The sequence below is a fragment of the Trachypithecus francoisi genome, unplaced genomic scaffold (genome assembly GCF_009764315.1).
Source record: "Trachypithecus francoisi isolate TF-2019V2 unplaced genomic scaffold, Tfra_2.0 Lachesis_group5, whole genome shotgun sequence".
Lineage (NCBI taxonomy): Eukaryota > Metazoa > Chordata > Mammalia > Primates > Cercopithecidae > Trachypithecus > Trachypithecus francoisi.
In genome coordinates, this window is record NW_022681470.1 from 31,706,235 (window position 1) to 31,732,003 (window position 25,769).

A 25,769-nucleotide genomic window follows, 5' to 3' on the forward strand; every position below is an offset into this window, starting at 1 on the left:
GGTAAAAAATGTATATACAAGGTTGTTTACTACAGTGTTACTTATAAGAATGAAAAAGAAATATTATAATATCTATGTTCACTAGTAGGGGAGAATGATAGTTTGACTGTAAAATGTCTTTCTGGAATAATTTTTTTTAATGGGAAAATAATGATAAAGTAGTTTTTTAAAAATACTTTTTTTCTGTAAACAATAAACATTTATAATGTTTGCATCTAAATTTCAAGGATTACTGGCTGGCACTGGGTCATCCTATTGGGAAGGGGACCATAGTATACCTAGATAGGGAAGAAGCCCAGAAGGAAGTACATCAAAATGTTACTGCCAGGTATCTCTGGGTGATAAGATTAAATCTGATTTTTATATTCATCTTTATCATTTTTTTCCCATTTAAAATTTATACAAAGGCCTTAAATTACCTAACCACCATAGGTTAAGTAAAAATGAGGATTAGAACTTTTAAAAATCAGAAAAATAATGAACATTATAATATGCATATTATATATGAATATACTACTAAATAATATGTATAACTTTAATCCAAAAAAATTATCTTAAAAATCATTTCTTCACCAGAGAATCCTTTATGTGAGTCAGTCTGGAGTGACTGCCATTATTAGGTATTCCTGAAGTAATTGGTTATTGAGTACCGGGGTAGCTCATGATGTGAGTGCTAGAACAGCCCCTGAAGAAAAGGTTCCATCAGACCTTCATTCTTCCTCTCCCCTCTTCCCTCCTTGACTCTCCCTCTCTTTTAAGAAAAGTAAATATGACCTGGGCCCTCCCTTTTGGAGCTTTTTATCTAAATGAAAGAATCTAGATGAAAGAATAAAAACTGCTATTTCATGCATAGTTCCTCCTAACTTCTGATTTTGCAGTTTCCTCCTCATTGGGGTTTATTTGCCTACCAAAAAGCTATCCCTACAGTTGAAGTGACCTGTCCCACCAGTCTTCTAGGAAAGGCCCTAGCCTGAGAGTGGCTTTGCAGGCCTTCACTCAGTTTGCCCAGTACTTTCCCATTCCCAGTTTGTGAAAATCAGATCTTTTAATTAAAATAGCAAAACACTGGCAAACTTTAAACAAATATGAAAGCAGATTGTATTTAAGACGTATGTAAGCAAACAAACACGAATTAGGAAATTAGCTACTTCGCAAAAATAAATCATTCCTTACTCTGACCATTTTAGTGCTGATTTTGGGCTTCCTGGACACCAAAGGCTCTTCAGCTCTTGCCTCTGACAGAGCCTTCCTCTCTGAGAACTTGCCCTCTTTCAGATTCCTTAAATAAAGATTTCTCAGTGATTAGAAGTGAAAAAACGTACAACATCTCCATTTCAGTTTCTGTTTGCTATCTGCTTTCAAGCCTTCCCTGTCCTTCCCTATTTGCAAGGAACAAAAGAGAAGAGACATGATTAGTACTGTCCTGCTGAGGACCAGGGGTCTAGGTTCCCTCTCACCATAGCAAGTTCTCTTAGACCAGAAGCTACATGGACTAAATGGAAAGTTATTTTGTTTTGTTTTAAGTTGAACGACTGGCCTGGTTAGTTCTTTCAGAAATCATTTCTCAAAGATCCTCATTTCTGATATTAGGGCTGAGTCTTTGCTGAGGTTATTGTTGATTCATGATTAAATCACACATTGCAATGCTCGTTTCTCTCATATATGTGTAGCAGAAGCCTTGATTGCAATTAGAACTTTCAATATCAGTGAGACATTATAAGATGTTGGTAAGTGTTTAGAGTTGATAATGACAAGATTTATCTCAATCTTGTCAAATTATGGTGAAGGCTGTCAGGCGTGGTGGCTCATGCCTGTAATCCTAGCACTTTGGGAAGCCGAGGTAGGTGAATTGCCTGAGCTTAGGAGTTCGACACCAGCCTGGGGAACACAGTGAAACCGAGTCTCTGTTAAAAATACAAAAAATTGCCAGGCACGGTAGCTCACTCCTGTAATCCCAGCACTTTTTAGGAGGCCAAGGTGGGTGGATCACGAGGTCAAGAGATCGAGACCATCCTGGCTAACATGGTGAAACCCCGTCTCTACTAAAAATACAAAAAATTAGCTGGGCATGGTGACAGGCATCTGTAGTCGCAGCTACTCGGGAGGCTGAGACAGGAGAATGGCCTGAATCCGGGAGGCAGAGCTTGCAGTGAGCTGAGATCACGCCACTGCACTCCAGCCTGGGCGACAGAGCGAGACTCTATCTCAAAAAAAAAAATACAAGAAATTAGCCAGACATGGCGGCACACACCCGTAATCCCAGCTACTGGGGAGGCTGGGACAGGAGAATCTCTTGAACCTGGGAAGTGGAGGTTGTCGTGAGCTGAGATCACACCATTGCACTCCAGCCTGGGTGACAGACCGAGACTCTGTCTCAAAAAAAAAAAAAAAATTATGGTAAAGACTTTATAATTTGGGCTCAAAGGTAGAATTTGAAAGGCTTTATCATTTGGGCTCAAAGGTAGAATTTGAGTATCCATGTGTTTAGCATTTCATTCATTAACATTAAAGCTAATTCCTACTTAAGTGAGGTATAGTGGTTGACTGTACAAAGATTCAAAAGACCACTGTTAGAGGGATACTCAAGTTATTTCAGATCTGGCCATAATTTGATGAACAGAACAATTGCTCCTACTTTTCTGTTTAACATAAGAGGAGAAACTGTCGATTAAGCTTCCTGGAAAACTGGACTCTTCCCTATAGGACCTGATATTAGGGCTGAGTCTTTGCTGAGGTTATTGTTGATTCATGATTAAATCACACATTGCAATGCTCGTTTCTCTCATATATGTGTAGCAGAAGCCTTGATTGCAATTAGAACTTTCAATATCAATGAGACATTATAAGATGTTGGTAAGTGTTTAGAGTTGATAATGACAATGTCTCTCTCAATCTTGTCAAATTATGGTGAAGGCTGTCGGGCGCCGTGGTTCATGCCGGTAATCCCAGCACTTTGGGAAGCCGAGGTAGGTGAATTGCCTGAGCTTAGGAGTTCGAGACCAGCCTGGGGAACCCGGTAAAACCGAGTCTCTATTGCAGTTTCCTCCTCATTGGGGTTTATTTGCCTTTTGCTCTAGATATTGTATGTGGTAACAGTAGAAATAAGTGAAGTTGCCTTAATCTTGACCTAATGAAGACAGTTTGGCAGAAAATGTGCAAATGAAAATAATAAGTCTTCTTAGCATAAACATTTAGGTGTTTTTGAAAAAAGTTCCTCAGGGAAGTGCTTTTCCCTCTTTTCTTTCTCTTTCTTTCTTTCTTTCTTTTTTTTTTTTTTTTTTTTTTTGAGACAGAGTCTACCTCTGTAGCCCAGGCTGGAGTGCAATAGCACGATCTTGGCTCACTGCAACCTCCACCTCCTGGTTTCAGGCAATTATCCTGCCTCTGTCTCCCGAGTAGCTGGAATTACAGGTGCCCACAACCATGCCTGGCTGATTTTTGTATTTTTAATAGAGACGGGGTTTCACCATGTTGGCCAGGCTGATCCCGAACTCCTGGCTTCAGGTGACCCACCCGTCTCGGCCTCCCACAGTACTGGATTATAGGCATGAGCCACCAGGCCTGGCCAGTGTTTACTTTATAACATTTTTGCAAAATGTTAAAATTTTAGATGGCTCTCCAAGAGACCAAACTGAAAAAAAAAAAAAAAAAAGCATTTATTTTAGTATCATGATGAACATTATGAAAGGATCAGTCTCTTCACAAAGTAGAAATTGCTCTGCGTCCTGTTAAGAGGAAGGCTTAGTTGTAGTCTTCTTTATTAGCAGGGCTCAAACATTCTGGGGTAGAACCTGAACCAGTGGGCTGCAGTTACAGGGAAAGAGTTGGTTCAGTTTTTTTTTGTTTTTTTTTTTTGAGGCGGAGTCTTGCTCTATCGCCCAGGCTGGAGTGCAGTGGCCAGATCTCGGCTCACTGCAAGCTCCGCCTCCCGGGTTTTACGCCATTCTCCTGCCTCAGCCTCCCGAGTAGCTGGGACTACAGGCGCCCGCCACCTCGCCCGGCTAGTTTTTTTTTGTATTTTTAGTAGAGACGGGGTTTCACTGTGTTAGCCAGGATGGTCTCGATCTCCTGACCTCGTGATCCGCCCGTCTCGGCCTCCCAAAGTGCTGGGATTACAGGCTTGAGCCACAGCGCCCGGCCGGTTCAGTTTTTAAGAACACTGAAATGAGCAGTACAGCTGCTCTTAAAGTGCCACTCTGTGCCCATCTGTCAGAGACTTTGGGGAGGGTCTCCCTGCTTTGTGAGTAACCTCAGTCAGTCATCTGGCTTGGGGCTCTAAAATGGAAGTTTTGTGCTTCCATGGTTTATTTATTTATTTTTCTCTTTTTGTTTTCTTTTAAAATGCCATACTTTATGCCAGATGCTTCCATGATGTACATCAGGTGTCTTACAACTTAACTGAAAACTTAACTTGCAGTGTTCTTATTGCATTCTTGAGGTCTACCTCTCATTTTAGTATGTTAATTTGCTGTTAGATTTTCCCCCCTAAAATCTAATGCATCAGAGCAATTTTTAGTGTCTTAAAGACTTTTAAGGGACTTTTTCGCCTTAACTACCCAACGGTTTCAAATTACCTGCAAACAGAGCTCTAACCACTGGGCTATGAGCCATCAGGAGCCAGAAGACAGGGCAAGCAAAGCAGCTGGAATGCAGTTTCTCTACAGTCACCAGCAGACTGTGCTGGCCTGGCCATGTGGACGTGCAGGAGATATGGCAGAAAACAGACAGAAGGCCGCTTGGCCAGTCCTCAGCAGACTGGGCTGGCCTGGCCCATCTGGACATATGGGAGATATGGCAGAAGACAGAAGGCCACCCAGCCAGTTTTCACCATTACTTGGATAACATTTTGCTGCTGTCAGCCAGGGATAGCTTCTTCACATAATTGCCTCTCCTCTGTGTCTGGGTTCTCTCTGCTGAACTCATCCTGTGGTCTTCTGCCATCTCCACCACATGCAGTCTACATCTGCAACGATTTAGCCACATCTCTTCATTCAACAAGTACTTAGGGAGCACCTATTCTGTACTTGGCATTGGGCTTGGTGCTTGGGATAGAGTGATGAGCAAAAGAGATATGGTTCTTGCCTCCTGGAGCTTAACGCCTAGTGAGCAAGACAAATAAATCCCATGCGTAAGTTGTCATTACAGTCCTATCAAGGGAAATATGAGAGATTTAGATAGGGGAGCTAACTTAGATGGGTGTGAGTGAGCCAGGGCTGAGGGCATGCTTCATTGCCATGTGAACTTGAAGTCGTGGCCTAAAAGGTGAGAGCCCGGCATGTTAAATAGACATCATCATTCTAGAAATACGATCTTTTCTTCCTGGATTCCTGGTCCATATTTCCATTTTCTTCATGGCTCTCTCTATTATGGATTTTTGGTCTTAATTTCTCCTTACTAGACTCACTGCCCTGTGTGAGTGGCCATGTGGGCAGGTTTACCTCAACTAGTCCTTGAATTTATCACCTAATTGTTGTCCTCAGACCAGCCTGTCTGCTCCTCCTCTCTGAGTCAACCCTTATTCTCCACCAGTTGAAGGTTTCTGTGTGAGGCTCTACCCCTTCATCAGATCCATCTGCACAGAGTGAGTGCTGTTGTAACATCTAAAACGCTGTAAGAAGCATTTAGAAAGAGGATGGACTTTGATGTTATTCAAATCTGAATTCAGATCATGACTCTATTAAATGTGTGACCCCAGACAGTTTGTTGGATCTTTCCAAACCTGACTGTCATTATCTGTAAAATTATTGTTGGTGTGTGGATTAGAAATAATGTGTGCCAACTAGTTGGCACATAGTTGGTATTCAGTGAAAGCAGTCATCCCTTGGTCGAGCTAGGAGGGAAAAGAATGACTTGCAATAATTTTGGAACAGCAACTGAAGATTAGGTTTGGAGAAAATTTCCACACACTTTCTTTGCCCTATGTATGACTGTGATGTACCATGATTTGCAGGCAGAAGACAAGGCAGATGTGTTGAATAAGGAACTCCTCTTGACCAAACAGAGGCTGGTGGAGACTGAAGAGGAGAAGAGGAAGCAAGAGGAAGAGACTGCCCAGGTAAAAGGAATATGTAGGCTTTTCTTTGCAAAGGTATGTTGGTAGGGAATTGATTAATACTATAAAAAAAATCAGGAAAATTAAATTTCTTCTAAATCAAAGGTGATGTTAAAGCAGTAATGTAAGTAATTGAGTGTACTTACTCAACATTTTTGTTCAACATTTCTGACATCTCTTTTTTTTTGAAAGGTGTTAAAAGAGGAGGCAGTATTTCCACCCTTGAACAGCTTTTAGGAATTTGCCTTTACTGAGATATTTAGCAAGAGTGTTGAGTTTTCTCTAAGTTTAGTAACGTGGAATTATGATCCAAGAGCTTTGACGAATCTGCAAATTTTGTGTTGTATCTCCAAGACAAAGACTTCTCTGAAGTAGTTTATGAGCATTGTTAAACCGAAAGCCTACAGAGACCTCTGCTGGGAGTTGCCACACAGCCCCTGCCTCGATCAGTCACACTTCATTTTCCTGATTCACACCTTAAGGAGCATCAGTATTCCTGGCAAAGCTTTCAAACCTATTTCCTGGGGGAATATAAAGAAATGTTTTGAGAAGCAGCCTTGAAGTTAGCACCCTACACTCTTCATGGGAGCTGTAAGGCTAATTAGCCAGAAAATGCCACCAGTGCAAAGCAGTGTAGCACAGGGGCAGAGAGGCCTATCGGCCCAAGGAATTGGAGCTTTCCGCTTCCCCAAGGAAGAACATGCTCCTTCATCAATGTTTTCTACCCCTGTCAGTCCCAGCCAGGGACCTGACACAGATTAGATTATGAGTCAGTTTCATCACAAACAACTGAAGTCTTCTGCCAAGAGTGTGTTTGAATTTTACTAATGTAGCTAACTTATAAAGTAAGGAAGCATCTCAAATCGTGATTAGCTTATTTTAATGAGTTTCATTCTGAGACATCAGTAATACTAAATTTAAAGCACAGCATAAAACATTTCAAAGATCTACATCCAAGCAACCAGAAAAAAAGTTCCACTAAAGTTACATGTGGAGGAATGTGTCATTTAGCACCTTCCAGACTTTGTAAAAAGTGTTCCATGGTTTCTTTTTCCTTGGAATCTGATTTAGTGAGTCTTTGGCATTTATAGCGGTCCAAGATATATATTTTTTACCTACTCAAAAATTTTCAGGGGCTGATTACCCAGTTTTAGATTATTTAGATTCTTTAATGAGTTTTGTTTTTTCTTTACTTCCTGCCATCTTTGGACCACTTAAGCCACTCTAGATGAGGAGTAAAGCTCTTGGCAAATGAACTTAACCCAGGTTCTACCTGCTCCATGGTTCCATAGACATATACTAGCCTGTAGGCAATTGATACCTAAAATGGGAAGGAATGTGACATTTGAATACTCACCTAGTATGTGGCAAGAACAATGTAAGATGCTTTGCACCCTCCCTCCCCTCCATGTGTGTGTCTGTATGTGTGTGTGTCTGTCTGTGTGTGTGTAACTGTTTTAATCATTATGGTACCCTTGTAAAATAGGGATTATTCTCATTTTCAGAGGAGGAAACTATGGCTTAGATAAATGTAGTGACCCTTGCTCAGAGACTCTCAGCCAGCCAAGTCTGTCCTAACATCAATGGGGCCTTATTGTGGGAGGCAAGAAGGTTATTGTTTATGTCCTTAAATTGGGTCAGATAGAGAATAAAGATCAATATAAACAACGGAGTTTAGATCAGTGTAACTTACCAATTGCTTTTAGAATTTTAGAATCTAACAGATATGAAGAAATTCAGAAGTCTAATGAGGAGTGCAGTCATAAATTGCAATAATTTATGAACTAGCAATTACAGAGTATACGCCATAAATAATTTGAGATGCTGTACTGCAGAATGCATCTCTTTATTCTGATTATGTACTTAAAGTTTAAGCAGAGTTGTTTTTTGTTTGTTTCATTAGTTGTTTGTTCAACAACTTGCAGAATTTAATTCTTTCCTTTGTATCTGGTAGCACCTGAGCTTTTCCATCACCTTCATTTTCCTCTATGCCTAGAATTCTAGAGCTTCTGGGCCACAAAAATAACTGTGTTTATAACTATAGCATTCATAATTTAACATTTCAGTGACTGTAACAAGTACCTTCCATTATGTGTCACTTTAGCTCCTTCTAAAGTCAGTTTCTTTAGTCCCTGAATCTCCTGTCCTTCTTAAAAGCTCTTATCTTCTTCTGTCTTTTCTAACTCTAGTCCCCAAAGCCTCTTGTTTCTGTCTCCAGAGAGGTAACGGCAGTAAAGGTAGACTATAAATAAGGAGGCCTACAATGATTTTTTTCAGTAATTTATAACGTCAAGAGTAACAAATTTAGCATGCAGTATTGCCTTGATGTTTTGTTTTAGACTCTTATAAGGATAAAGATAGCTTCAGAATGGACACTTATTTGGCAATATGTTTAGAAGTAGCATAAGCAATTTTATAATGGTGTTGCTCATATGTCTCATATTTTACAGAAAAGAAAGTAAGGTTTCTGCATCTCTGGAGATGATTGACTTTTTCAGATTATCAAGATGCAGCTTGATGATAATTTACATAGTTAACATTGTTACCATTGTTACTATGAATCAGACAGACTTGAATATAGATGTTTATGAAAATTTATTAAGATTTTGGCTGAATCCTGATATTTCTCATTCTGTTCTTTCTAGCTAAAAGAAGTCTTCAGGAAACAGCTAGAGAAGGCAGAATATGAAATAAAGAAGACTACAGCTATCATTGCTGAGTATAAACAGGTAATGTACCTCTGTGGCACGTAGAGCTAGTTATAGTTTGCTGCTATAAAAGTAATTTTTTTTTTTTTTTTTGCTTGAGGCCAGGAGTTTGAGACTAGCCTGAGCAGCATAGCACGATCCCATCTCTACAAAGAAAAAAATTTTTTAATTAGCCAGGCATAGTGGCATGTGCCCATAGTCCCAGCTACCTGGGAGGCTGAGGCAGGAGGATCACTTGTACCTAGGAGTTTGAGGGTGCAGTGAACTATGACTGCACCACTGCGCTACAGCCTGGGCAACAGAGCAAGACCCTATCTCTAAAATAAATAAATAAATAAATAAATAAATAAATATTGTTGTTTTTCTTTGGGGAAGAAATATTTTTGTTTTTAAAGTTTCCAGAATAGTTTTCCAGATTTATTAAATTTAGTGACTCACTCTCTCCTTTGAAGCAGTGGTTGGACATACTTATTACTTGTAGCTTATTACTTATAACTGATAACTTGGGAGGTCTCACTGACCAAAACAATCTGTTGGTTGTTTACAATGTTGGGTAGATTTAGAGGAATAGAAAACCTTTTGATGACTACTGAGATCCTGTTTCTGCCTCACTCAGATGCTAATTTCCAGTAGATGACACTCGGAACATCTGCCTCTTTGCAAAGTTTAGTTATTGTATTAAATGGCAGTAGCTGGGGGATCAGTGTATCCTTTGCTACCACAGTACAGAATGTAGTGGGCACTCTTTTTCCCACATGGCTATGTGGCCTTCCCTTCTGCAGGCCAGTGCTAGCAGGAAGGTTTCTATTGTGAACCTTAAAATGCTTTTAACAAAGGGCTCATCTTCTGGAGGATGTTTCTGGCCCCATCACCAGAATGGTGTCAGAAAGCCCCCTTTCCTGGTATCTACTGGTACCTTCCTGTCCTTCCTGTTGGCTGGACATGGCAAGGACTCCTCTCATTGATGAGACTCTGAGTGATCTGTTCAAATTCCAGGTTTCTAGAATTAATTAAAGTACCATATGCCATCTTCTCATCTAAGGATTTCCCTGGGGTCTTCTACTTCACATGGGACTCGAAAGTCTGATACTTTTTTTTTAAAATGTGGTTTTTTGCTTATAAATTAAATTTGTGTTCTTGTGGAAAATTAGAATAGTGCAGAGAAGCACAAAGAAAACAAATCTCCCTCAATCTTTCTAGCTAGAGATAATCATTGTAATATATTGAATATGCATTGTTGCTATACAAATGCTTTATAAATAAATTTATAATATATATAAACAGGATGAATTGTATTGTTTATCCTATTTTTTTGTAACTAGCTTTAGTTCACTTAATACATTATGAACATCTTTCCATAATGAATCTGCATATTCGCGGAAGACTGACAAATAAAACTTTAGAGCTATTTTACTCTTCTGTGATGATCAACATATGTTTATTTAATGCCTGTTCTCTGTGAGGCTTAATACTTTGACAGACAAAAAGATGAATGAATTCAAGTTTTTCTCTCTAGAAGCTTATCATATAATGTGGAGATAATACCTATGTAGAAATAAGAGGAAAGGAAACTTATGACATGTGGGAAATGAATCCTTTTGAGCTGCGCTTCAAAGGCTAGGTGAGACTTGGATCTGTAGAGATAAAGAAGACAAAGAAGAGGATGGAAATGGTAGAAAAGAGGGAGCAGGATGTGCAAAGGCATGGAAGTAGATTAGTGAAGAGAAAAATAATTCATTTGGTAAGAGATTCCAGTACAAAAGAGAAGCAAAGGGACGTTAGGGTCCAGATCAAGGAAAGGTCCGGGGCTAGGCTTGGGACCTTGGATTTTATTATGTTTGTGGTAGGACATTTTTGAGCAGTAAAGTGGCATAATCAAAGACGTATTATTGGCACTAATCTGTCCCAGTAAGAAATGTGGAACCAAGGGGAGAGACCACAAATACCAGAGTCCAAGTAAGAAAACCAGGTCCCTGAAATCACAAAAGACAGTGGGTTTTTTTTTTGTTTTTTTTTTGTTTTTTGTTTTGCTAGACAAGAGAAAACCTTGAAGGTGATCTGAGATGTTGAATGTGGGGCATCTAGGAGAAGACGTGGTAGACACTGACCAATATAAGGAACATTAAAGACCATGTGTTGTGGAATTTCCCATCACTACAAATGCTGCATGTTTTTCATTGCTAGATTATGCCATGGATGGCCACCAAATGCAACCCTCTCCAAAAGTAATCCTGGGGACTATTCTTGAATATTATCTGGCAAGCCCTTGAAATAATGCAAAAGGCAACAGACCCATCTGTTTGAAGATAATTAGGATATAAGACACAATCTAAATGCATTCTGTAGTTGGAATATAGCTATTACTGGCTCTGTGCATAATGTTTTGGTTTATTTAAAAGGGTTTAAGGTTTGCAGAATCTACCATGGTAATCTCTTCTTTTTAACATCAGTCAGTACAGTCCCACTAATGGTTCCTCAGGCTTGGATCTGGAGAATTGGAATGAAACTCAACAAACTAAACTCAGCAAGCAAGCCCTCATCTCCAGAGCTATTTTTGAGTAAATTGGGATTTTTTTTTAATGTATGTTTTGATAATAGAGGTAAACCATATACGTTTTTAGCCAAAATTGTACTTTAAAATTTCACATCCCCTGTTTTTCCATCGTGTTTTTTTGTTTTGTTTTGTTTTGTTTTGTTTTTTGTGAGACAAGGTCTTGCTCTGTCACCCAGGCTGGAATGCAGTGATGCAGTGGCCTGAACACAGCTCACTGCAGCCTTGACCTCCTGGGCTCAAGCTATCCTCCCACCTTTCATCCACTTTTCTAAAATAAAAGATTCTTATTTCAGGCAATGGATTTGAACATCCAATACTTATTTATCTAGATTTTTTCCTTTAAAAGCACCTATTTCTACCATTTCGTTTTTTTTCTACCATTTCTAATACTTGTTAGCACCTTATTTCAGAATCGAAACTAATAATAGTAGATTTTATTTAATATACGCTTACTATTGGCCAGGTGCTATGCTAACCCCTTTGCATACTTTTTTTCCACTTGATTACTATAGCACAGCACTTTTTATTCATGAGAAAACTGAGTCTTGGAAAGATTAATGACTTTGCCCAAGCTCACAAAGCTATAAAGAAATGGAGTTTGCCTTAAACTCACATTTCACTCCAACAGCTAAGCTTTTAATTTCTATGCTGTGTTGCCAAACCTACTTAATAAGAGTTTTAGTCTGTATTAAGGTATTTTTCCTAATGTTATGCCTCCCCTAGTCCCCTACCCCTCCACCAGGCCCCAGTGTGCGAGTTCCCCTCCCTATGTCTATGTGTTCTCATTGTTCAACTCCCACTTATGAGTGAGAACATCACTCTGCCACTTCTTTTTTTTTTTTTTTTTTTTTTTTTTTTTTTTTTGAGACGGAGTCTTGCTCTGCCACCCAGGCTGGAGTGCAGTGGCCAGCTCTCAGCTCACTGCAAGCTCCGCCTCCCGGGTTCACCCCATTCTCCTGTCTCAGCCTCCCGAGTAGCTGGGACTACAGGCGCCCGCCTCGTCGCCCGGCTAGTTTTTGTATTTTTAGTAGAGACGGGGTTTCACCGTATTAGCCAGGATGGTCTCGATCTCCTGACCTCGTGATCCGCCCATCTCGGCCTCCCAAAGTGCTGGGATTACAGGCTTGAGCCACCGCGCCCGGCCCACTCTGCCACTTCTTAAGGAAACTTTTGTGATTGAAAACGGGTTCTTTCTGTGACAGTAGACAGGAGATATTTCTGTCTAGAATTCTTTTCATCAAGATTTTCTCAGCATACTAACTTGTAGAAAGTGAATACTCAGCAAAGATTCTATAGGTTAATTCCAAAAGTGAAGCCAGGAATTCACTTGAACCAGTCATAGAAGGCTAGTGACAGAAAGAAACCAAATCTACCCACTGTATGTTTCTACTAATTAAGGTAGAATATGCTTTACATATGGAACGTTCCAGCTTTCTGCTGCTCATTTCCAAAATGACTGGCATTTACAGTGCTATTCATTTGCAAAATTCCTTCTAGGATCAGATGTGCTAGAGTAACATATGAATTGATAAGTAGTTATGTGTACATGCTGCAAGAGTTCTGTGTTCTAGTAAAAGACTCTTTTCTCATCCTCAGATCTGTTCACAGTTGAGTACCAGGCTGGAGAAACAGCAAGCAGCCAGCAAGGAGGAGCTGGAAGTGGTAAAGGTAAGGAGTGAAATCGTCCTGTGATAACATTTATTTCAAAGTCCCACAGGCTTGTAAGTACCCGAAAGAATCCCCAACACCACCATTTTGTATTAAAGGATTTATTAATAGGAATTATGGAGACTAGGATACCTCTCTTCTGACTGGGTGTGATTGTCTTCTCTGCCAGCTGAAAGGTTATGATGCTGCTATAAATCATGTGGACTGTCAGAGGCAGCTAACATGAAAGGAGGTGGAATTTGACATTGTCACAAGAAGCCCCAGAGCTTGAGATGAGCCATGCAGATTTCTTTGGTGGTGTGAACCTGAGAACCCTCAGCAGCCCACATCTGACTGAGCCTGCATTGATGTGGCTTCAGTATGGGACTCAGTAGGATCATCCCGTCACTCTCTTTATAAGTAAACACCATGGGCAATGTAGAACTTAGCTGGAAAAACATGTGTTGGGTAACTGATTCTTGCACTAAGTTTTAGAGGTTTATTTTTGAAGAAAACCTGTGGCATTTGTTTACTTGCTGCCCCCGGTGGTAAAAAGCATTGTGTAGCTGCTCTATTTGAAAAAAACATTGCTTATTCCATAGAAACTACAGTAAACCAATGAATTGGTTTTCTTTTTTTTTTTTTTTTTTTTTTTTTTTTTTAGACGGAGTCTTGCTCTGTCGCCCAGGCTGGAGTGCAGTGGCCGGATCTCAGCTCACTGCAAGCTCCGCCTCCCGGGTTCCCACCATTCTCCTGCCTCAGCCTCCCGAGTAGCTGGGACTACAGGCGCCGCCACCTCGCCCGGCTAATTGTTTGTATTTTTAGTAGAGACGGGGTTTCACCGTGTTAGCCAGGAGGGTCTCGATCTCCTGACCTCGTGATCCACCCATCTCGGCCTCCCAAAGTGCTGGGATTACAGGCTTGAGCCACCGCGCTCGGCCTGAATTGGTTTTCTTAAGAGGCAGTGTTGTCACAGTCAACTTTTGGGACCAGTGTTACAGAAACCTGACATCATCTTATTTGAATATGTTCAGGTTTCATACTAGTAAATAAATGTGTATTAAGTAATTTAGCATATAATTTAACAATCTTGAAAAGTGATTTAACCTTTCTAAGCTTCATTTTGTGTTCTATAAAATGGAGATAACATTACCTGCCTCATAAAATCATTCTGAATGTTAAATAAGATAATGACTATAAAGTATATGGTGTATATAAAGTGCTTAGATTAGTACCTGACATACAAGACCTTGTATTCCAAAAGTATTTTCTTCTTCCTCATGTTACAAAATATCAATCAGAGATTTAGTGAGTATAGGGTTTGGTGGTCTCCCTCTCTGATGAGATAAAATTTGATGTTTGTATCTTCCCTTTCTGGTCTACCTTTGCACTTCTTTCTAGTTAGCACTTATCACTCTTTGTACATTATAGGCATACTGACCAAGATTCAGTTGATGAAGTGTCGTGGTGTAAAGGGGTTAACTATCCTGAAGTGAATTTTTTTTTTCTTTATTTCTTCTTAAAAAAAAAAAAGCAAAGGGGGATACATGTGCAGAAGGTGCAGGTTTGTTACATAGGTATACGTGTGCCATGGTGGTTTGCTGTGCCTGTTAACCCGTCCTCTAAGTTCCCTCCCTTCAGTCCTCATCCCCAACAACAGGCGCTGGTGAGTGTTGTTCCCCTCGTCTGTGCCCATGTGTTCCCAATGTTGAACTGAAATCTTTATGGAAATAACAAAATGAGAATTTATATTGATTACTCACTGAAGGTTTTATTGAGCATATACTATGCGCATAGCTATTAGACTACCATTTTGTTATAGAAATTACACATGAAAAGGAGCTTAAAATTTTCCTGTAGGACAAGTTACACATGCAGATTAAGAATTTAGGAAGCAGTTCAAGGGAGCTCAGCTGGGCCAGGTGCAGTGGCTCACACCGGTAATCCCAGCACTTTGGGAAGCTGAGATGGGCAGATCACCTGAGGTCAGGAGTTCAAGACCAGCCTGCCCATCATGGTGAAACCCTGTCTCTACTAAAAATAACAAATATTAGCCAGGCATAGTGGCTCACATCTATAATCTCAGCTACTCGGGAGGCTGAGGCACGAGAATCACTTGAACCCAGGAGGCGGAGGTTGCAGTGAGCCAAGATTGTGCCACTGTACTCCAGCCTGAGCAGCAGAGTGAGATTCCATCTCAAAAAAACAAAAAACAAAAAAAAGTGCTAAGCTGGATCACACTGACAATCAGCGTCGTAGAGAAAACAAAATCATGAGAACTATAGACCAAAAAAGCAGGGTGGATAGAAATTAGTTAGAGAGAAGTGTTTAAAAAGAACATTATAGAAGAAATGATGTGAGTGAAGACCCAAACATAGGAATGAGTGTGGCTTTATCATCAATAAAAAAGAAGATATACTGTCTTTTTTTTAAAATTATATTAATGATAAATGATTATCATTAATCATTTAATTATAAATGAGTATTAATACTCATTTTAGGAATGAGTGTTTCAGTGTCTCATTACAGAGACTGATGTGGTTAGAATATGTATTAAGGAACAGAGGAAAATATTGGCTAAGTAGGTGAGACTGCCTAATGAAAGTCCATGACATTCAAGAAGAGGAATATAAACTTGTCTTAGCCAGAATAAAGAACAACTAGGCTCACACCTGTCATTCCAACACTTTGGGGAGGCCTAGGTGGGCGGATCACTTGAGTCCAGGAGTTCAAGACCAGCCTGGGCAACTTGGTGAAACCCCATCTCTACAAAAAATACAAAAATTAGCTGGATGTGATGGCATGCACCTGTAGTCCTAGCTCCTCAGGAGGCTGAGGTGGGAGGATTGCTTGAGCCCAGGAGGCTGAAGCTGCAGTGAACTGTGAGCATGCCATGGCATTCCAGCCTGGGTGACAGTAAGACCCTGGTACACGATTAAAAAAAATAAAAAAGACAGTATATTTTCTTTTTTATTGATGATAAAGCCACAAACAGGTAATTCATTTGATCAAGGGTACACAGCTAGTAGAACCAGGATTTAAGCCTGGAAGTCAGATTCTAAAGTCAGTAACATTAGCTGTTAGACTATACCACCTCCCCTTTCTCTAGTGCTTCTTCCTATCTCATTTGGTATGATAAATAGCTTTTGGTTTTTTCAGTTTCCTATAATAACCTTCTTTTGTCATGATCACACCCCAGTTCATCCTTTACACTATAATCAGAATGAGTGTTCCCAAATATAAAGTGATATTTGACTATCATTCTGTGTATCAATGCAGAATTAGATTGGCCACATATAGGGAACCCAGAACAGCATTGGCTTAACCATAAAAGGTGTTGATTATTTTACATAAAAGCAGCCTAGAACTAGAAAGGTATACCCTTGGTGTCATTAGTAACCCAAGCTAATCAGTCATTAGTGACCCACATCTTCATGTGGACTTCTATCCTCAAGGTCACCTAGAAACCAATCCTTTCTCTTTTTTTTTTTTTTTGAGACAGAGTCTTGCCCTGTCACCCAGTCTGGAGTACAATGGCACAATCTCAGCTCACTGCAACCTCTGCCTCCCGGGTTCAAGAGATTCTCCTGCCTCAGCCTCCCGAGTAGCTGGGATTACAGGCACGCACTTCCACACCCAGCTAATTTTTTTATTTTTAGTAGAAAAATACAAAATACATGGTTCACCATGTTGGCCAAGCTGATCTTGAACTCCTGACCTCGTGTCCCACCCACCTCGGCCTCCCAAAGTGCTGGGATTACAGGCGTGAGCTACCACGCCCGGCCCAAAACCAATCCTTTCAACTAGAGCTCCCACCATCACACCCATACTCTAGGGCAGAATTTTAGTCCAAAAGGAGATGCAGGATATAAAGGCCTCATTCCCCTGGGTGAGCTCTTTCTAAGCAGCCTTCTTAGAAGCTCCCCTCTAAACTTCTGCTTACATAGCAGCTTTGAGGGAATTTAGGGAGTGTCACCTTTTATCTAGACACACTGCCAGCTCAAATAAACTCAGGGTCTGTTAGGAAGAAGGATAAATGGATATTGGGTGAGAATCAGCAGTATCCACCACATTTTAGCAGGTCTGCCAAACTGCAGCTCTGTCAAACTTATTGCTCTATCTTTGACATGTAGCACTGGGCTTGGTAGAGTAAATGAATGCATTTTCTGTAGGATAAAATCAGAATTCAGCAACATGGTATTTAAGGACCTTTATGACCCGGGCACAGAGATCTCTCATCTCGCTCATTGTTGTATCACTTTCTGCTTAAGCCATTTTGAATTCTTTGAAGTTATCTGAAGGTGCTATGTCTTTGCACATAGAGGTGTTCTCTTTGCTGAAATGTCATCCTCCCTCTTATGTGATCAATCTGTTTCTTCATGTGGTTCAACCTAATAAAATTACTTAGCCAGCTCAGTAAACTTTTAATCATTTAAGACTCAGATCAAAAGCTATTTAACATTTTTAGTCAACAGTAAACACACAACAAATATTTACAATATGCCTATACTGGGCTAATTATTCTCAGAGGTTCTTAAGAGAATGACAAGTTTTGTTTTTTCATGTCTAATGAATATTAATGAACAGGAATACGAAGAGTGGATTATGGATGGGATGAGAAGGAAGCCAGTGAGTACTGAGAAGGTGACCCTTAGGGATTCGGCCTGGAATGGCAAGAGCTCAGACATGTCAGAGGAGAAAATTTTTTTTTTTTTTTTCTTTTTGAGACGGAGTCTTGCTCTGTCGCCAGGTTGTGTGCAGTGGCGCAATCTCGGCTCACTGCAATTCTCGCCTCCTGGGTTTACACGATTCTCCTGCCTCAGCCTCCCAAGTAGTTGGGACTATAGGTGTGCACCATCATGCCCAGCTAATTTTTGTAGTTTTAGTAGAGCCGGGGTTTCACCATGTTGTCCAGGATGGTCTGGATCTCGACCTTGTGATCCACTCACCTCGGCCTCCCAAAGTTCTGGTATTAGAGGCGTGAGCCACCGCACCCAGCCCAAGAGGAAGAAATTAATGGTCAGCTGGACATGGGATGAAAGAGAAGCTAATGAAAAGATGATCCAAAGTCTTCAGGCCCAAATGGTGGAGACGTGCCCAGTGGCACAGAAGTGTTGTGGAGAGTTGCTTTTTGTGTGTGAAGAGAGGAGGATGGGCATGGTGATGGACACATGGAGCTTGTTGTAGCAGTAGGGCATCAAAGTAGAAATAGCGTGTAGTATCTTTTACCTCTACTGAATTATTTTTTAAAATACTTGAAGAAAACAACAGCACTATTGTCTAGAAAACAGTTGCTGTTGTTCAGTGCTATGTGCCCAACTGGCAATCTGGGCATGTGGTAGTTACTTTTTTTTTTTTTTTTTTTAGATGGAGTCTCATTCTGTCGCCCAGGCTGGAGTGCAGTAGTGCAATCTCAGCTCACTGCAACCTCCACCTCCCGGGTTCAAGTGATTCTCCTGCCTCAGCTTCCCGAGTAGCTGGGACTATAGGCGCATGCTACCACACCTGGCTAATTTTTTGTATTTTTAGTAGAGATGGGGTTTCACCATGTTAGCCAGGCTGGTCTCAATCTCCTGACTTTGTGATCCGCCCGCCTCAGCCTCTCAAAGTGCTGGGATTACAGGCATGAGCCACTGTGCCAGGCCAGAGTTACTTTTATTACTTTAAACAATAGGGGTCCTCTTTGCTTAAAACTCAACAACAGAACATGTGCTTTGTTGCAAGGGTAGATTTAGGTTAGTCATGATGACTGTCCTCAGTCTACTATAGGCAAGTTCTTTAAACTCTGAGTTTCTTTCTTTATGAAATGAGGATGATGATAGTGCTTACTTATACAGTTGCTCTAGGATTAGTGAAATACTACAAGTAAAGCATTTGGTGTGGTGCTTGGCATCTAGTAAGAATAATGATAGCATAAAATTTCTAGAACAGATTTCAAAGAGATGCTACAATACTTTCTATTTCTAGGGTATTTCTAGAGATACTTCAGGAAAAAGGAGCACCCGTCTTGGATAGTTGGGTTCGGGCTGACTAATGATTTTGATTGCAGCACAAGAAAAATAACCTTCAGAAATGGGCCTGCATTCATGACAATAAACAGCATCTAAAAAAGTTATATATTGTTTCAGAAAGTGATTTAGCTTATGGAATACAGTTTGATGTTGGTTATCTCTTTTGGATACTTTAGGGTAAGATGATGGCATGCAAACACTGCAGTGACATTTTCAGCAAGGAGGGTGCTTTGAAACTAGCAGCCACAAGCAGAGAGGACCAGGGAATTGAAACGGACGATGAGAAAGACTCACTTAAGAAGCAGCTGAGAGAGATGGAACTGGAACTGGCACAAACCAAACTGCAGTTGGTGGAGGCCAAATGTAAAATTCAGGTTGGTGATTTGATAAAAGAACAGGAAGAAAGAATAAACAATTAATGGTCCAAGATACTCTGGTACTTCAGAATATACCTATCTAGGTCAGAATTGCATGACGAATACGTTTTCTGTCTGCTAATGTGTCCTGCATAATCACATTTTATATCATGTATTCTTAACACTGATATAAACAAATACATAATTTTAAATGAAATTTTAATAATTAAAAGTATATCTTATGAGAACTTAATTAAGCGTATGCTTTTTTTTTTTTACTCTGAGATTTTTTGCTTACATCCTTTCTCACAGAATGTGGTCACTTCAGTGGCTGATCCTGAAAATGAAAAACCAAACCCCCTCTGCTGTGTCTACCCTGAGAGCCACACATTGGCTGACACCTGTTCTTTTCTTTGGAGCTTCTTTTTATCTTTAGCTCATTTTGTCAAACCCCTTTCCCCATTATCTTTCTCCATATTGGAGCATAATATAATTAGAAATAGTCCTGGCTTCTGATAGACTCTTCTTCATTTCATTTTCCCAGTGATCCCTACCAGCACCATGGCTGCCATGTCGCCAGCCTCCACTACACCAGCCAGCTTCCACCATGTGTGTGCTCTGAACCTGGACATTCTTAGGGCAAAGCCTATGTCTTTGGAACTGGAATTCATTCATGCTTATACTATCAGTAAAAATTCATCCATATGTTTACATTTATTTGTGGTTTTTAAACCTGTTATCTTGGGTTGCAACCTAAACCTAAATTTGGACCTAACTTGCAGGGAAAAAAAGAATAAAATGAGGTTTTCTTTCTCTGTTGAGAGAAAGTACAGATTCCAGTTTTTTGATAAATCTTTTAGCTCTTAACTTTATCCTTGTACTAACCAATTCAATCTCTCCTGGGTTTTGTGGGAGGAAAATTGGTAGCACATACCTTGAGACTCCAAAAAGCTGCACATTTTTAAAAATTAATTAATGAATGTATTTATTTATTGGCAAGAAGAAAACATTTATTTAACTCAGATTATTTTCTTGCTTTAATTAGGAACTTGAACATCAGAGAGGAGCCCTTATGAATGAAATCCAAGCTGCAAAAAACTCTTGGTTTAGCAAAACCCTGAACTCTATCAAAACGGCCACGGGCACCCAGCCATTGCAGCCAGCGCCGGTCACCCAGCCACCCAAGGAAAGCACATAGTTCCAGCCTTACCCAAGCACAAGAGCACAATGTTCAAAACAGTGGAAATCTGGGAGGATTCTTCCTGGTGTCCCTTTGAAGGAAAGTCAAGGAGGCCAGAAAACAAGCCAGAATCTTTCAGTAGCTCTCTTTCTTGTATGACATTTTTCAAAGGGATGTTATTTAAACTGACCTGTTCTATGTTGAATACCTATTTTCCAGCTTCTTCATGGAAGGCCATGTTCAGATCCATCATAGTATTAACACATTATTTTGTTTGCCTGATGTTTAGTTGGAAATAAGTAATTCAGAACTAATGTTCTTTTATTTAGAACTAATTATTCATAATTATTTTTATCTTACGTAAAAATGGAGACATCTGTTATTCCAAGGTTGAAGTGAAGTGATAGGAAGATCTTTGTCACAGGAAAAAAAATATTGAAACCTAAACCTCTTAGCTTTTCAGGATTTATTCAGATAAAGCACACTGTGGGGCCAGGCATGACCACTCTCAGGTTTCCTCCTGAGCCTGATTCCCAGGGGAGTGATAATCCTGTCCAAAGGAAAGAACCAATCAGCAATCATTGGTTTACTTTCATTATCTGGAAATGAAGTGCCAGGAATAGATGGGCTATTCAGATTATACATTAGGTAAAAGGAACTGAGATTTTAATAAGTGTAAGTTAGGATCATTTGGGCTGTGATATTCTAACACATCCTTTTAAGAACTCCACATGGGACTTATGAGTTCCTAAGTATGCCTAAGTATGGACACAGATGTGACTTCTGGCACTTATAAAGTAAAAGGTGGATATTGAGCCTTGCAGACTTAGGGAGCCTTTACCAGAGACGCCTAAAAAGTCCCAGGTTCAGCCATTGTGCTGAATAGAGTGGAAAACAGAGCCAGGGACAGGGTATTTCATTTGACGTTGATATATACTTGCTAAGGAAACACTAACAAGACTGTAACTTTGTTAAAGGACATAGTATTGAAATGGGAAATAGAGGTCAGGCTCACATCATCTTAGCTTAATGTTGGGCAACTTTTTCCGATTTCTGTAGTTCCTTGAAAATGTGTCCTTCCTACCCATAAAGAGATACAAATGCATTTGTAACATTTTTGATTGAATATAAAACCTTTACAGAAATACTTATCTCATGGAAAGGTAAAGCTATTGTTTAAAAATTAGTGGAAATATTTTTTCAATTATATTTAACATGCCTATAAAAATAGTCCTTGCAGGAAATTATTTGATAAGAGCAAAACTATTTTTATTTTATAAACTATTTTGGAGGCCTCTGTTCCTTTCACACTAACCAAACTACTATTAGATATGTACAATAACATTTGTTGATATACATCATTGGCCTCGTTGTTGAACATATTATTTGCAAAGAATCTTAAACTCTGTAGTGCCAGAATGATTTTCATCTGTGCCATATGTTGCAATTAAAAGTAACACACCCTTAGAAAAATCAAATAAGAGCCATCTCCACCCCAGGAGGATACACCAAGTTGCTCACGGTGGATCTTTTCCTCTAAAATGATCTTTTATGTTCTAAAAAGTGAAATCCCCTTTTTCTATGTTTATATTATCTACAGCCCATAAAACTGATGTGATTATTATGTTATACTCATCAGATAATACTTTTCTTACATAAATCTTTTGTTGTTCTGACATCTTTCATTACAAAATTTATTTTCTTACCAAAAAGGAACATAACCCAGCATTCCAGGGGTCTATGTTGACTTTAATATTCTCTACATGGTGGTCTGGAGAAGCTAATTTTTTTTTTTTTTTTGTAAAATATAGTAGCTAGAAAATGTTATCTTGGCACTTGTTTTTGTAAATCATTTAGTATAGGCTGTTAGCTTTACTGGTACTTTACGCTTTGATTCCAAGAAGCCCTGTGCAGTTGCCTTATCAAATGGCCAGCTAAATTAAAGATGCTCTTTTGTGTTGTGAATTTCATAGTTCTGTACAGAGCTTGTTTCAACTTACAAAAATAAGTACATTCCACAGAATGCCTAAAGTGCATAATTTTCTTTAAATAATAGTAGGTGAGGGAGAAACATAATGGCTCTAGGTTAATCCCTTATCTGGAGACCTTGTTCAACTTCATAGTCCCTTTCCTTTTGAAGAGAAAAATCCTCCCCCAGCCAAGCATGGTGGCTCACGTCTGTAATCCCAGCACTTTGGGAGGCCAAGGTGAGTGGATCACCTAAGGTCACGAGTTTGAGGCCAGCCTGGCCAACATGGTGAAACCCTGTCTCTACTAAAAATACAAAAATTAGCCGGGTGTGGTGGCGGGCACCTGTAATCCCAGCTTATTTGGGAGGTGGAGGCAGGAGAATTGCTTGAATCCAGGAGGCAGAGGTTGTAGTGGGCCAAGATTACGCCATTGCACTCCAGGCTGGGCAACAAGAGCAAAATTCTGTCTCAAAAAAGAAAAATCACAAGGTACATACCTCTCAAGTTTGATAAGTCCATCTTTTGAGTTTTCTTTTAGCTCTTTCAAAAGATTGTAAGGGCAATACATAGTTGTTTTTTTTTTATTCTCCAGCCCCATATCATACTTGGATATGCCTGTTGGTACCATAAGCCTAAACTCTCCCTCACTGCCATGCCTTTGAGTCAGCAGCAATAGTAAAGACTAGAAACAAAGAAAATTCAGAATTTGGTATGTGATATGATTGTTCATACAATATGTTATAATAGCAATATTCCAGACAATATGTCCTTCACTGTCTATTGTTTGAAAACTCATGCATCCCAGCATGAAGTTAACTACTAGTTTTAATTTCACTTATTTTGAGATATATTTGAGAATTGCATCTCTTCTATTGAATTTCATGTAGAAGAGATGAACCAGCCAAATATCCAGGAAAGTTTCAAAATATTCTAGTGTTTTTCATCCTTTCCTAGGATGTGCTCTGTATAAAACATTCCTCTGAAAATCTAGTATTTGTAATATCTAAGAATTGATCATTTCTATTTTCATTAAATTCTGTAGAAAAAAATGAATGAATGAAATTCAACTTCATAATTCAGTTCATCAGCTTTTATATCTTGAGAATCTTAACACATTCTTTAAATCTGAAAGAAACCAAGCTGGATTTTGCAGTGCATATGTTTGCTAGCTTCCCACATCCTGAACCATGTCAAAATTTGGTTATATAGTTACATATAATTTAATGCAAAGAAATTCTCAGTTACTTAATGTTCTGTTTATGAGTGCCTATCAGGAACATTAATAGGAATGCCATTCAACCGGTGTCTTCTCCTGCCCCTCTCCCAGCTGTTAAATTAGTACTTTCTTCTTCATTGGCTTTCTGAAATGTCCTGAGTAAAGTAGAAAAGCGACCTTTGTATGGATGTGGGGATATTTAATACTATGTATCTTGTTTCATTTTTTTCTAGGGTGTATTAATATTTATTTTTCTCCAATGCCTGCTCCATTTTCTTAAAATTTTTTCCAGTTAATAGTTAGTTGCTGTATTTCCCAGCTGAAGTGAGAAAACCAAGAGAAAACAACACAGATTTGGGCAGAGGAGATAGAGTTAGATCCTTAAAGGAGTCAGCCAGTCACCCAGAAGGAGAATCACATGTGTAACTGATGTAGGGGTTTAAGCCTTCTTTTACTTTCGCTGAAATCAGTCTACTAACTCTTCCACCAACCCTTTGCATCAAACACTTAGGTAGCTGCCTGATTAGTAGGGGGCCCCTTGAAGGGGGAAAAAAAACTTTTTAAAAATTAAATGTCTTGGTTTTGTTTCATCTTCTGGGAAAGAATACTTTTACTTGATTAGCAAGATGATTATATTATATAACTTGCCCTTGAAAACACTCCAAAATACTGACTTCTTTGCTCCAATTACAAGTGAGAGAGTGAAGAAATTCTGTTGTATAATTTAAACACTATTAGGTTTGTATGTGTGTTTAATTGGAAGAATTTTATATAGAGTATCTCTGCTTCTTTTTTTTCCCTGGGTACCACACAACCAAATACACATTGAGATTTCAAGAAATAATGATGAAAGCCAGAAGGCCAGACCACAGCTCTGCAGCCTGTTTCCTACCACCAGATATGAAACTCTTTCTCGTTACCATGCTGATAGTCACACTGAACTAGAACTGTCCCAACACATACTTCCTCTCTCATAGTGGCTTCCATTTAACACAGGCAAAGCCCTTTACCTTAGCAAATTCTTTATCTTTCAAAAGTGACCAAAATGAGGACTTCAACCTTGGTTGCTCCTCAATAGAGATGCTGATCTTGAGTTGTAATGAGAACAGTGGACATATAGATTTTAGTGAGTGCAATCAGCTCTCTGGCATTCCTTTCTCAGTTTGCATCTAGAAGACTACAATATGTCAAGCTTATCTCCACCTGAATTTGCTGCCTGCTATAAAAACATTTCATTAATATATCCCATTCTTCCTATCTCCATCTCTGGTTTGTCATTAGTGGTATTCTGAAAAGCTTAAGAAAAAAGAATCATTGAGTAGAAAGTGAACATTTTAAGTTATTTTCCTTTTTCACTGGCAATTGGTTAACATGTAAAATCTTTTCCATTAAACTGTATAACTTTTAATAACTATATATTATATATGGGATAAAATATATGGACTGAATTGTGAGAATATAAATGCATCGAGAGACTCTGGTGTCATGAAAGCACAAGAATAAGGCTGGAGATGGTCCCAGATCCAAGATGTCCTAAAAGCCTTTTGTATCAGTTTCTCTATTTTTGGTATTTTGCATAATGCATGGATCCTTAGTTCAAATGAGGGACACAAGTTTCTCAGTCAGCCCCACTTCTTTCTTTCCAACTCCTACCTTTCCCTTGCAGAGGAGGTAGTAGAGATTCTGAATTATCTATTTTTATGAATTCTATTATTTTGTCCATGGCATCTCTAATGAAAACAGGTTCTAGAATAAAGGAGTTGATTAGTCTGAACAGTACTAATTAACTACAAAAAAGTTAGTGATCAGCCTCTTCCTCTATAAACGATGACCAATTAGATGTTTCCATAATTCCATGTATTATGTATAGTACACTCTATAAATGTAAATGTAATGCTTGTCTAAAAAGTGCAATTTATTGTACATTGTCCCAACAAATGTTTACTTTTATAATTGTTATGAACTTGAATTGGATTAGTATTTTGTTTTTATGTGTGAATGAAGCCTTGTGAAATAAACAAATGCAACTGAGAAGGTAACAAGGTGACTGTTTTTGTGAGCCAGTGATGTTTTCA

At 39.3% G+C, this 25,769-nt stretch overlaps 1 protein-coding gene across 1 annotated transcript in view; it reads left to right on the forward strand.

Moving 5' to 3' along the window:
• Window positions 1-25,733, forward strand: part of RABGAP1L (RAB GTPase activating protein 1 like) — a 799,508-nt gene extending 773,775 nt beyond the window's left edge. Inside the window, 5 exon segments of the mRNA XM_033198684.1 lie at window positions 5,951-6,055; window positions 8,698-8,781; window positions 12,911-12,982; window positions 19,149-19,346; window positions 20,374-25,733. Of these exon segments, the coding sequence (XP_033054575.1) occupies window positions 5,951-6,055; window positions 8,698-8,781; window positions 12,911-12,982; window positions 19,149-19,346; window positions 20,374-20,526 (612 nt within the window). The 3' untranslated portion in view covers window positions 20,527-25,733.
• Window positions 25,734-25,769: the final 36 nt, after the last annotated feature.